Source organism: Centroberyx gerrardi, chromosome 13 (assembly GCF_048128805.1).
Source record: "Centroberyx gerrardi isolate f3 chromosome 13, fCenGer3.hap1.cur.20231027, whole genome shotgun sequence".
NCBI lineage: Eukaryota > Metazoa > Chordata > Actinopteri > Beryciformes > Berycidae > Centroberyx > Centroberyx gerrardi.
The window spans coordinates 12,092,143-12,106,202 of record NC_136009.1 but is presented as its reverse complement, the minus strand read 5'-3'; the positions used below and the strand labels follow the sequence as shown (position 1 = coordinate 12,106,202).

The following is a 14,060-nucleotide window of genomic DNA, read 5'->3' as shown; positions in this document are numbered from 1 at the left end:
CAGCTGTCTGAATAAATAAAAAGTACTGAAGGTGAGTGCACTGCCCCCTCTCCTTTTATGAAAAATTATTGCATGGGAACTATCTAACTGAAGCGAGACATTAGACAGGTGGATGAATTATGCAACACTCTTCCCCAACTGATTTGAGTACACCATGTCAGGCAGGTTGGCAACAACCCATGCATGGCTCCTAAATGTAAACCTATTCTAATCCCCCCGGTGTTTGGATTTGAAGATAAACAACCCACTTCAGCCTCAATTAAATCAACATTGTGGCTGTTTATGCCTCGTATTTGTCTCTGATATCCTGCGTTTGTTGGCTGCTTTTATCTCGGATCTCGTCCTAAAGGTTTGCTGCGGGATCGGCCATCCACAATTCCTTTATGAATTACTGCTTCCTCTCAAGATGAGGCCTGGCACGTCAGCAGCGCCTGGCAGGAAAAAGTTCTGGCTGTTGCTCTCAGACCCTTACATTTCATTTTAAACTGTGTGTGTGTGTGTCTGTTTGTCTGTGTGTGTGTCCTATGAGAGACAGGACAGCTACTCACGTCATCATGTTGGGCTGAGACGCACGGCATCAAAGAGCCACTCAATGAGAATGTCCGAAGAACAACGTGTGCCATTGTCCTCCTGGCCTGCTGTGCACCGGAAAACCCTGCTCATGATCCCATAAAGATGGGAATTTTTTGGCACCTTTATGGGAAAGCTGAAAACATTGAGTCTGGTGAGGTCTTTATGACCTGTGGGTCTTAGAAATGGGCAACGCACTGAGAGTCGTCAGTCCGAATGTCGCCTAATCAATAGCAGTGTATGATTTGTCACAGCGGGGAGGCTGTATTTCTATTTTGAATTCCTATTCTAAAGCTTCATACCAATTTGTTCACTGAGCTTCATACCAATTTGTTCACCGCTAAGTGTTTATTGGATTGGATTTTACCATTAACGCCCTCTCCTGAGATTAAATGGAATGAAATTCATGAGAGCGTTCTACGACTAATCCAACATGCAGTCGATGATATCAAAACGCACATGCCTGGTGTTAAGGGTGTACAAGGTCTGCTGTTACAGCAAATTCATCTATCAAGAAAACCTCAGGTAAAATGTTGTCCTGTTCCTTTTTAACAGGTGACAAGGAGCAGGACAACATTTCCACACAGTCACATGGCTGAACGTGTTGTCAAACACAAGGCAGGCACATTGCAAGGGGTCACGAAAGAAAACAATGGGCATGTGTGTGTGTGTGTGAGGGTTTGCTCACACATGCAAGCATACTGGCTATGCGTGTGTGTGATGTTATGTTAACCTCCGCCATCATATCCCGGAGCAGGGCGGGTAGCCCGACAGGGAGGGGGGCAGCCAATGGAGCGAGGAGAGGGCTGAAAGAGGGAGGGGGCCGTAGCCAGGATGGATTCCCAACATGGGAAGGGGTTGGCCAGCCGGAGTTTATAAATTCCTTATCGTGTTTACACCTCACTCACAATCTTATCAATTCTCACGATATCAACGCTACAGAGAGGAAACATCTGGCCCACTTAAGTGTTTTGTGGCTGTGTTAGAAGAGGGGATCTCCAGTCCATGACACTAGGTTACTGGAAATGGACGCTGAACTCTAGGGGCTCGTCTGAAATAATTCAGCAGTGTCTTATCTGTTCATCTGGCTTTTGACCGGGGGAGTGAGACCACTGAGACTTGCAGAGTGCACAGGAGTGCAACAGTCTCTTCTTTCTGATTGAGAAGGAGCCTTGTTTGAACTTGGCTGTCCGCTCAGAGCAATCCTCAAGCCAGCACACTCAGCAATACCAGCATTTAGTATATTCAGGGTCAGGATTGGTTAGGGTTTGCCTTTATTCCTCAGTGTCCGAGAATACAGTCCAATCGTGGTTTGGTGACTTTTTTTTTTTCACTGTACTGCTGTGCTCCTCGGTACTGTTCTACACTGCGCGTCTCTGACCTTCCTTTGGCTATCATCACTCATGTACAACAGTGGCTACTCCCAGGTCTCCAAGTTCAGCCTGGAGGCCCAGAAGAAGATGCAGCACCGCTCAAAGGGCAAGAGCTGCGGCTACTACATGCGCGTTGTCTTCTTCTTCTCTTCGCTGATCCAGTCTCTTATCATAGTTAGCCTTGTGCTCTTCCTGGTGTACGGTAAGCAGCAGGACTCGGCGTCCACAGCACGCATCCAGGACCTGGAGCAGAGCTTCAGCCGACTCTCCATAGAGAACGTCGCCCTCAGGCAGCAGAGGAAGAACCTCACCTTCTTGCTCAATGTCACCCTGATGGAGAAGGCCCGCAATGACTGGGACCTGGCACAGCTGCGCTTCTCTGCCAACATCTCATACTACATCATCACTGATCTCGGCGGCAAACTGGTGAGATACTGAGCTAAGCCTTTTGATTATATATGGCCAGCTTTAGAGAAGGCATCTGGCAGGCACTTATGTACTTAGAGTGTCTAAATTTCAGAATATTCTCATGTGCAATTTGGCTTCTACGTATGTATGTATTCTAATACTATGAGTGGCAATTGAACCCCTAACTAACCCTTCAACAACCATAGAAATTAAACAGTTTGTATATTTGTGGTCTGATTAAAGGAAAATACGTGTTGGCCCCATGCCATTCTTGCTTGCCAAATGATTCTTCATGTTTGTGTAATTGTTCTATGTAAAATAATTAGGCTATTACTTCTTTGTATCTGCTGCTGCCTTAAGCAGAGGTCAATGTCAGTGTCAAACTGCTTTCAAACACTGATTGAATTTACACCACTGACTCCATAACTACTGTCTAAATATTATTTCAATGTTTTTCAGTGAATAGGAATGCAAAATGATTTGGTTCTGAGATTGTGTTTTATAGTTTTCTATAAAAATCATAAAAAGAGGTTCTGTATAGCACCAACTGTGGTTCTACTTTATTATTATTATGAGCTGAAGTACCACTATTTGGTAATGTTAAGTGGCTTTCTTTAGAGTGATGGACCCACATGTCAAAATTAATGGTATTAGTATTAATACTAAGAGTAAAGGTCTATGTGGTTTATTAAAATTTAGATGTTTATGAGCTGAAACACTTCATGGACATTTTTTTATGTTTATGTATACTCAGAGGTAGTTGGACATCAATGCAATCTTAACCATGCAAAATATGTAGTTCCTAATAATTCACAATCAGATAAATGCTAATATATTTAACAGAATATTTGATGAAATAAGATGAATTACAAATAAACTAATTTTTCCAGCCTCACATAAATGAAGCTTTCCATTGAGAAATATGCCTAGTTTAGGACACGGTTTAATTCATAATGGTGAAACTGGCTCAGAGTATTAATCATAAAATACCAATGGCAATTCTTTCACTGATATGAACAGAATCAGTGCATTATGGAGAGGACGATGGGCAGGTTCTTACCACCAATTGGTTCTGGGGGAACTTCATGCAAACCAACAACTCTTTGTAAGTATGGCATGACTTATAAACCCACAATAAATCAAAAACATGTTAATATTTCTCCCCAATCCTCACCATTAAATAGGCTTGTCTATAAGGAAAAAAAGCAGCCACCAAGTTTTAGACTGTCAATTCATAGTCCTGAAAGAAAGACATGTAAGCCTACTTCCCTGTGTTGTTATTTTTCACAGTTCCAGTTGCAGGAAACTGTAACTGTGGGCTGCAGGTTGAACAGCTGAATGCCATGGTTACACTCGTGCAGTCCAACTTCACCCAGACGACTCAAATGATGAGGATGGAAATGGACCAGATTTCCAGAGAGCGGGACAACATTAACCTGGAGGCCATTCGTCTGAGGAGGGACAAATCCACACTTGAGAAGGAGATGGCTTCCTATAGAGTAACGTGCAAAGAAGACTTTGCTGATTCCTTGCGCGGTATCTCCAACGTCTCCAGGGCCTTCTTGGAGAAGATCGACTCCCTCTTCCCCCGACACCTCCCCTTCCAGCTAACCTGTCAGAGCCAGAGGGAAAACCTGGAGCAGATCCGCAACAATTGCACCAGCCTGTCCCGAGAGGTAGAGGACAAGTTCCAGCGTTACCTGAACAGTGTGGCAGCTCAGGTGTTTCAGATCCAGACCAGGAACAGCCGCTTGGAGGCAGAGAACTTGCTACTGACCCAGGACTACCGCTGGTGCAGCCAGAACCGCACAGGTCTGATCCAGGAACACAGACAGAACTTGCAGAGAATCCAGTTGAGATATGATCAGGAGAAGGAGAGACTCCTGAAGGAGAAACTCTGGCTAAGCGGAGACAAAGACCTGCTGAGTAGCAGCATCAACGTCAAAGATAAAGAGATCATACACCTCAAAGAGCAGATGAAGCAGCTCAACATGACCTGCAGTGCCAAGGTAAGAAGAGGAAGTGCTCTGATGAGATTACGATTTTTGTATTCTTCAATTCACCATTTATTTGCTAAAGTTACACTCAGATCACTCAAGATAAAATATCTGAATTTTGAGAGACTTGAAAAGGTTTCAAGTGAGACCTGCAGAGAATAATCTAATAACTTCTCAAATTTGTAATGAGGCTGTCTCCCAATTAGAGGAGTTGTTGTGGGTGAAACGGTAGTAAGAGTATAAATCATAGTGAGCATCTAAAAAAAGTGAGTGATTTTGTGCAGCATTTTCACTCAGAGAATTAACTGCAATCTGTAGAAAGTAACAGCAGATATTAGTTCTAGTTAAATCTTTTACCAAATGTAATTTCCTTCAGTAGTGTGAGAGAAAGATATGCATATACTGGTCAAAGATACAACAATCCAACAGAGATATTCTGTACCCACTTTTAATATAGTATCCAGGTCTTTTTTCCATTTTATGTTGTTGACTTTAACTACAAATCCAGTGAATCAGATTGCATTTGTGCAGCAAACATTCAGAATTTTATTTTGCTGTTGATGAAACTCTTTTGCTGCAGTTTGTTGCTGCAGTATCAAAAGACAGATTTATTAATATGACACCCATAGAAATTCCAAAGTACAAACAAAGCCCACATCTCACTGCTTTGAGACCTAAAGGTCTTACATAACGTGTGAGATCAAAGCAGCCTGATAGGATATTGGAAATGATCCAGCTGCAAGAAGAGGAGGAGGAGGAGGAGGAGGGAAAATGTCTGCCAGTAACAATGGCAAGAGAACAAGAGGGCAAAAGGGTGAGAACTGGGCAAATATCTCTGTCTGTTATGGCATAAAGCACATATATTGTCTGCTGCTGTTTTATTTGTATTTTGTATTTGTCCCCCGTGGGGAAATTTGTCCTCTGCATTTGGCCCATCCTATACACACACTAGGAGCAGTGGGCAGCCGCAGTACAGCGCCCGGGGACCAACTCCAGTTTTTTTTGCCAGTGCCTTGGTCAGGGGCACTGACAGGAGTATTAACCCTAACATACATGTCTTTTGATGGTGGGAGGAAACCGGAGCACCCGGTGGAAACCCACACAAATATAACTCAAAACCCTGACATGCAAGAGTTTGGTTGCATCATGTCAAATCAAATCAAATTTTATTTATATAGCACAATTCATTCAACATGAAGCCCAATGTATATACAAAGTATATACAAAGTTGACCCCCAAAACATGTACAAGTATATTTGTTTATTTGTTATATCAGTTACAATATGGATATCATATCACTGTGATATTCCTGTTATATCAATGTAATATCCTTGTTATAACAGAGACAGAACTAATTAGACATTTTTTTCACACGTTAATAATTAATGCTCTCATTTTATTTCAGATAGGGACTGGGCTATTTCCAGGAAAGCCCAGCTTTGGAACGGGCACACTGGGTCAGTCTGGGTCACCATGGAACAAGTTAAATACCGGGGGATCCAGCTCATCTAGCTCTTCTGCTGCGAATCCGTTTGGTAGGACGTCATCAGCTGGGTCAAGTGGGATAGGACTGAATAAGCCAGGATTAGGCACCTCAAGCTTGGGGTCAAGTTCAAGCTTGGGCTCAAATACACTAGGATCAAGTAAGCCAGGTTCAAACACAGTTGGCTCATCAAGCTTTGGGTCAAACAGATTAGGTTCTACAAGTTTGAGCACAGGTGGCCTGGGTTCATCAAGCATTGGGTCAGCAGGGTCAACTTCAACAGCAGCGAAGAAGCCAGCCTCAACTGGGCTGGGTTTGGGTACAGGGCTAAGCAGTTTTGGCAACACTGGGGCTGGCAACACTGGTCTAGGTGGGTTAGGCAAAACTGGGTCAAGCAGCACTGGATTGGGGTTAGGGTTAGGGAGCAGTAATACAGGACTAGGCAAGGTGGGAAGTACACTGGGGAAGGGAACATCAACTGGGAGTATCTTTGGTGGAACTGGATCTTCATTTGGTGCAGGAAGAACAGGTGGACTAGGAGGCGGCTCCAGCTCTGGCACAGGTAAGAGTGAATGACATCTATGATAAGTACTAGTAGTTCATTAAACCCACTCTGGGAAATTTTGGTAACGCTTTATTTTCCAGGTCTGCAGTTTCCTAATAATTTCCTGGAAAGGAACTGTTAATTTCTCAGGAAGTTTCTTGGAATGAACCATGACATCATATACTAGTTATAGGGAAAATGGAAGTGATCAGTTTGGTGGAGTTAATAAGATACTGTACATTTCTAAGAGTTTCCTGGAAAGAACTGCAAAACTATACTACTACTACTACTGCAATGGTTCATTTGGTAACAAGTCATTATTCATATATAGGAAATTAGAAGAAGGCTTTTTTGGGGTATTTGTTGGATTACCAAAAATATCTTTCTCACAGAATCACAGAAACATCAAAAGCAATGTAAGACACATTACCAAACACAAACACATGCACAATTATCCATATCTACACTAAGCAGACAGGACAGGCAACGCTCCATTATGATCATTCCACAGTCATTGCACTGGGAACAAATGAGTGTTTGAACCTCTTTAGACATTTTGGGAAGTATAAACCTATTACTGAAACAGCTTCTGCGTTGAATCAGTACATTATGCAGTGGGTGATCTGTGTTGTCCAGGATACTTTGTGAACATGACTCTCGTATTGACTCAGTGTTTTATGTTTTACCAACAGTGAATGTCCAACAACACCTTCAAGATCTGCAGCGGATTGCCAACCCCTCAGCCTCACAGTGAGTATAAAGTACTGAGTCGAGAGGAAATTGTGTTGCTGCTGCTTCTGCCTCAATAGTGTGGAAGTGGAAAAGTGTGCTGGCCCTAACCAATGGATTGTGAAGTCTTAAGTGTGATCCTTCTGATTATCAGCATCGCTGGAAGAAACTGAAGTGAATGAATGTGCCCCTTTCTGAGTCAACACAATAACTTCAGCAATTCAATAATTGTCCTCTCTCTCTCTCTCTCTCTCTCTCTCTCTCTCTCTCTCTCTCTCTCTCTCTCTCTCTCTCTCTAGGGACAAGGACAAAGACAAGGACAAGACAAAGACTTCCAGCAGACTGTTTGGTTAGTCCATCTTGATGATGTCAGCCAATGGAAAGAGAGTTGATTTATCCTTCAATTACACTATTACACACAGATAAAAGCAAGCTCCTCATATTGAGTTCACATATATCAATAAATGTAAGATATGATGTACACTTTTTACCCGCTTATACTTGTAACATACCTTTATAAAGGGAATCCTAGTGAATTTGAATAACTTTTGCACTTTTGTTTGATAAAATGTGAAGTGAATGTGTTGATTGGTTTGTCGCTAGAAAATATGCTATGTGTAACTTACAGTAAATAAGCTCAGGGTTACACTGTAAATACTAAAAATAAAAGCACATTGTTCAAGCTGTACCACATCAACTGTTGCGTTTCTTTGTTCTGTCTTTTCTTTATACACACACCTATTTGAGATATTACCCCATCCAAATCCGGACATAACTGTTTGTCCCCATTTGCGTCACCTATTGTGTGGATAATTGTCCTTCCATCCTCCCTGTGATCTTTCAGACATGACTTACTGGCAAACTATTTAATTCCTCCGACATGTTTATGTTTACCTGCCAACCTGTCAGCAGGTCCAGTGGAGGCGGATGGGAGGCACCTTTACCAACACTGCTGTATACACACTTAAAAACGAACAATGTCCCATCACTTGGCTACAGAGAACACGGATATCCACACACTAAATACAATCCCAATATATTTCTTATAATGAACACATTGGAAGGAAAAGATGAAGTCTGTCTAGGTATCCGGTGTGTTTTTTCTGACTTCTCACAAAAGAAGCTCAAAAATAGCATCACCAACTAAACTGTGTCTTCAATTGTTGTGGATTGTGTGGTTTATAATATAAACATTTAGAAATAGTACCCCGGAAAGAGAGTCACTTGATGCAGCATATTATAATAAACAATGTTCTTAGTCTGTGGGAAAAATTTGTTCCCTGTTTGAATGGCACATTTCTTACAACTCTGTAAATCAGAATGACATTAAATATTGATGAAATATTAGATGATAGAAGCTGTCAAAATTCAGTGTCATTTGGACTGATAGAAATTGGCATGGAGCTAAAATGGAGCAGGGAAACGAACCAACATGAGAACAAACAAACATCCTGTTCAGTGGAACGTGAAAGGATGGGAACATACTGTTAATTCAAGAACCAAGAGTGTATTGTGTTGGTGCCAATTAATAAATACTTAGTCTTCAGCAAAGGGAGACCTCTTCCCCGTCTAAAGGATATCCTTTGTTTAACATCAAGTGTTTTTCCACATTTGGGATGTGCAACTCACTGCAAGAGCAGCCGTGGGGATAGTGAAGGTCACTGGATGGTTGGATCTGCGCGCCCACTAAAGCACACGGACTGAGACACAGGACAGTCAGATCCAACTTCTCTGACTTTATAGTGGAAAATCAGTTGGTCTGTGCAAACATCTGAGCTGAACTTCCTGTCATCTGAACTTTATTTCCTCTCATTTCACGTCATTTCTTTGCTGCCAGTACACACACACCTTTGATACAATAGACAATCATTTGGGATTGGTAGTATAACTGGCATGGATGGTTGAAAAATCACAAATTAATTTGCAATTACACAGAATTTCTTGATCTTATACAATAAACAAATATGTTACATGTCTGCACACATACTGAAAATATACAGGTCATTATGTGAAAATACGGATGAACAACAATTTGAATTGTTCTTTTTTGTAACCTTTATTTATCTAGGGAAAGTCGACTGAGCATGTTTGCTCCTTTCCAGCAACACCCTGCTTCATCCACACCTGAGCTGCCCAGTGCAGTCTTCTACTTTGGGCCTCCAAGCGGCTCTACTGGAGCTCAAGGGCACCTCAACAGTAGTTGTTCCCAACCCACATTTTCCCAGCCAGCCTGAGACCTTCCAGTCACAAGTGCCCTATTCTGAGAAGAGGACTTGTGACCGGTGACCTTCCTTTCTTCTCTACCCTCTAGGCTACTGTCGACCCTTTTATTTCTTGTCAGTACACATTGTTCTCTTTCTGGACAGTTTTCCTGCGACAGACACAAGTAATACACTTATTACAGTCTTGTAACATTTTTGACAAAATTGATTAGTACTGTCATTGACAATAATTTGGTAACAAAACTGACGGCGCTGTAATGCAATTGCCAAAAAAATTGGTTGTAGTTAAACACCACTTGTCAGTCTTGATTTCAAATTCTGTTATGTTACCTTTACCCAATCTACACATTCAGAAAATTGATACGACCAAGAATGGATATGTGTCTGCTGGGCTTTTAAAAGAGGTTTGAACAACCATATGTTAGTCCCCCCATACTTCATCTCTCATGTCCTGGTTTTTCAAGTGGGTCATTATCTAGACCACATGCGCCAGTGGGGTCAAGAGCATCCAATACATGGTCACTTTTGAGGCAAAATGGCTTCCATGCATTGTTAGCCTTGCTGGCGTTACTTAGGGGATGTTGAACGTCAGCGCTGTGAACAGCACCGAGTCCCACAGAGGAAAAGCAGGGGCCGCTACGTCTGCCTCTCTCTCGTCACACCTCTCCCCCCTCCCTGACGCAGGAAAGGGAACGGGTGCTTATGATTACGACCTCCTTCCTCGCCTGGGGTTGCAGAACTCTGACCTCTTTTGTCTCCAGCTGCTAATGCTCCCTTATGACTGTGACCGCTAATTGCGTTTCCTATTTGCCTGGTCCCCGTCTGTCCCATGGCCGCCCAGGCTGGTAAAAACATCAGGGGGCAAAGCCCTTTCTCTTGTGGTGATACTACACCGGGGGGGTGGGGGAGCTGAGGTAAGCATGGAAGCAGCTGGGAGGAAAAAATGTCCCCCAACAATGGGCGTCCTTCTGCGCTGAAGCCCTTCAGCACAACCCTGGCTTTCACCTTGGCCCCTTTTCAGCAGAAGAGTTATGGGAGGGAAAAGATGGGTAAGGTTAATTGCTTGAAGGGGATTGGATTCGCCTTAGAGAGCAGCCTGTGTTTGGGCAGCATGACTTCATGTAGCCTCAGTTTCATGGACAATCCAACAGTCCTAAAAGTATATACATCTGAGGTCAAAATAACTAAATACTACAGCTACAACTTATAAGTTCCTTAGGTTTCTTCTATAGCACCACAAAGAACTTGGCATTCACCCACATATCCAAGGTGTCCTGCTGGACTTTGCACCTCTAATTTTGCCATTTTAATTTTTTTATACTCTGCCACTGTAGATGATGCTGATGGCTAGCATTGTCTCTCTTGTGTAGAATGGTTTGAACTAAACCAAACCATTAAAATAAATGGTAAAATATAAAACAATACGTTACATTGGAAAAACAAGCAGATTTCTTGATTCCTGAAAACCTTACTTTTTGGAGAACAAGGTTTCTGTTGCACATTGACAATATATAATGAACTTAGAGGAAATACTTGTTCAAACCTTTATAACAGAGCTTAAACTTGAATGATATGCTGTTAATTATAACATTCTACTTCAAAATGCTATATATCCACATTTGGGGAAAAATCATCCACTTGAAGTTCAATTAATATCCCTGAAACTATACAAACCTGGGAACAAGTGGCTTTTCTGAGGATCAAGTGACTTTTTCCTTTAGTGTCATCTATTGTAAACAATGTGGATGTCACCAGCTCAGCTGCTGCAGGCCTAGACCAGCTGTAACAGTGCCCTATTTATCTATGCCATTGATTATCCATCACATACTAAGAGCTTTGCTGGTGCTATACCAGAGGCAGGGATATAGAGAAGATTAGTGATCATCTAGTCTGCTAAGGCAGTGAAATGAAACTAGTGATTTAGTGTTGTTCCCTCAGACCCGCTGAGAGATGTCAGTCGTTTCAGGCAGTGCACGCACAATGCTAAACAAAATGTTGACAGCGGCTCCAGCAGTTAGGCTGACTCCGCAGCAGGGCGTCCACCCCTGTGTCATAGTCGGTAATAAAAAACAAATTCAATAAATACAGCATGACACCAAAAGTTATTCTGTTTCCTAGTAGATAACAAATGGCCTTAAGGTTATCTTTTTCTTTTTCGGTTTCTTGGGAACTAAATAAAAAAGAAACCGAAAAGACAAAGAAGTGAGCACTATGGAATAGCTCCAGTCTGAGGAGTTTTCATGTTTTTATTTAACTGAGGGTTGATTTGGTCCTTCATGGGTTTAGCAGCGGGTTTCATTACTCTAGTTTCAAAAATTCATGGGTGTCAGTTTGGATATAAGACTTTCTCTTTCTAACATTTTTAGAATAGATGGTTTTCATCTGATTCCAGCTAAATTAGACCTAAACCATAAAAAGCAGGGCTGCCCAAAGTCCCGTCAGAATTCTTTTTGGCCTTTCAAAGAGGTCCAGAGAGTGATCAGATCTTTTCTTGACTCTATTTTTATTTCATTATATTTGAGGTGCTATTTTGACAAATCTTGCTCATTACAATGCAATATGGAGGCTTTGATTTGTCATTGTACCTTTAATACTCAGGTTGAGTATCCTGCCCTGTCCACTCATGAACTTATTCATTGGCACGAGCTTATCTTTATGGCCATTTTGGCTGTTTCCTGATTGGCTGTGATCTTATTTCTCTGAAAAAGCTGGTGGAAATTATTAAATTATTATTTTTATGTTCACAGGATTTGTTTCTGTTATCTGTCCCTAACACCAGAAGTGAATTAGGCAGAATTGCCTTCACACACCCTGCAGAAGGTCTTTTTATGTGACATGAATTTTATTTTGCTTCATATTATATTATATATTATACTTTTATGTTTGTCTTGATGCTGCTTTCATGGCCTGGCCTCCATTGAAAAAGAGATTCTTAATCTCAATGTGATGACCTGGTTAAATAAAGGTTAAATAAATAAGTAAATAAATAAAATACCTGTCGTTACATTTCTAAATAATCTTTAAATAGCATTTATTTATTTATTTATTTATTTTGTTTGCGCCCCTCTACCAAATGACATTTTGTCCCTTGGCCCTGGTCTACAGTATTAAAAAGTCTATTTGTGCACAGTGTTTGGATTGAAGTGGGTGCTCCCTGAGGTGTCCCCTAACTACAGCCAAGGGCTCAGCAGCCAACCTCAACCGTTTATGTGGAAACTAGAAAAGTGACCTCAAGCCAACATCTTGGGCAGCGGTTAGCAAACTTTTTAACAACATGTGGCTGTGGAAAGCCGATGCAGTGGCACAAAGAGAAGGACCTATAATAGAGCAATGATTTCAATTTGAGGCCTAGAATAAAGTTATTTAAGGTTCAGACTTGCCCTTGGGCCTCACTTTCCCCACAGCTGCAGCAGCATCCTGTGCCTCCCCTGGCTGGGTCATAACAGTTTGCTGTGCACTGCCGCCATCTAGTGTCCACAGCAGAGTGTTGCCATACTGGAACAGGAGGCAAAGTATTATGTCATGAAATTGTCCTAGAGACAGTTTGTAATGAAGGCTCCCTCTAGTTGATTTCAAGGGCCTGCAGGCTACTGTAATTTCTACATGGTGGAGTTATGAACATCTAACAGCCGTTACTTTGGACAGAGAAAGTAAATTCATTGGATAACAATATGACCTATTGTTAGTACAATAAATTTTAATAAATAGAATTCTTTCATCTCTAAAGTGGAATCTTTTGAAATGATGTTTTGTGTTTCCTTTTCTAACCAATCAGCATATTCGTTCACTTGAATTAGAATTTGACAGAAGCCAGGGGAAGAAAATTAATCAACACTCATTATTTTGAAGGACCTGTCCCTTCGTCTCCCCCTCAAACCTCAGCCTATATATGGGTTTGAATCCAAGTCTGTCACACTGATCTCTCCCCCTGTCCATCTTCACTGCTCATTATGCTTAAAGCAATGAAATGCAGACGGAGGACACTCCATTCAAACAGATAGAGCTGGGTTTCAGGGGAGGTGGACTGGGTGTGTCCATGTGATGACATGATTGCATGTTGGTGACAGTGAGAACCTGTGACAGTCAGACAGACATGCCTTTGGGTCATGGCCCCAACAGAATCACTGGTGTGAATGAATAATTGATACCAAGAAATCAAATTACTGACTCCCTAAAACTGTTAGGGCCCAATGTAGCCCTGGCTCAATCCTAATCATATTAGCTTCCACACATAACTGGGTGGTTGTTGGTTTGTTTGAAGAGGATGGTTGGTGGAAAATCAGAGGGTTAGGGTTAGGCACATTTGTATGTCATATGGGTGTTATAAATTGGTCCTTACAAGCTTTTTACCTTTTAAAGTGATTTTAGGATGCACTCATGGAGTAGGCAATCCACGTTAAATTACTTAATCTAGGGCTTGCCAACAGAATTATTTCAGTAGACGTTTTCCAACAAATATGACTGATATACATCTACATAAATCCAAACTTTGGCTTGAGTCTGATTCCGAGTAAAACGGAATCTAAACAAACCACATTCATTTTGGCCCTATAGACTATATGGACAGCCCTCTAATTCAAACACAATGCCATAAAGACAAAGGAAGCACTTTATCTTTTATGGCTGACAGGCAAATTGGCCAATGCAAATGTACTAAATCTAATCTAAAGCATTTTGTTGAGTCTGTGGGAGTTACATCATGCATCAGCCAACAATCTGAAAGCCTGTCAGTGA

General features: G+C 41.7%; 1 protein-coding gene across 1 annotated transcript; it reads left to right on the top strand.

The window, feature by feature from the left end:
* Positions 1 to 1,503: 1,503 nt before the first annotated feature.
* Positions 1,504 to 7,792, top strand: plvapa (plasmalemma vesicle associated protein a). Its single transcript, XM_071896310.2, has 6 exons — positions 1,504 to 2,369; positions 3,372 to 3,456; positions 3,642 to 4,360; positions 5,754 to 6,393; positions 7,068 to 7,125; positions 7,404 to 7,792. The coding sequence occupies exons 1-6, from the start codon at positions 1,974 to 1,976 to the stop codon at positions 7,456 to 7,458; spliced, it is 1,953 nt and encodes a 650-aa protein (XP_071752411.2). The 5' UTR covers positions 1,504 to 1,973; the 3' UTR covers positions 7,459 to 7,792.
* Positions 7,793 to 14,060: the final 6,268 nt, after the last annotated feature.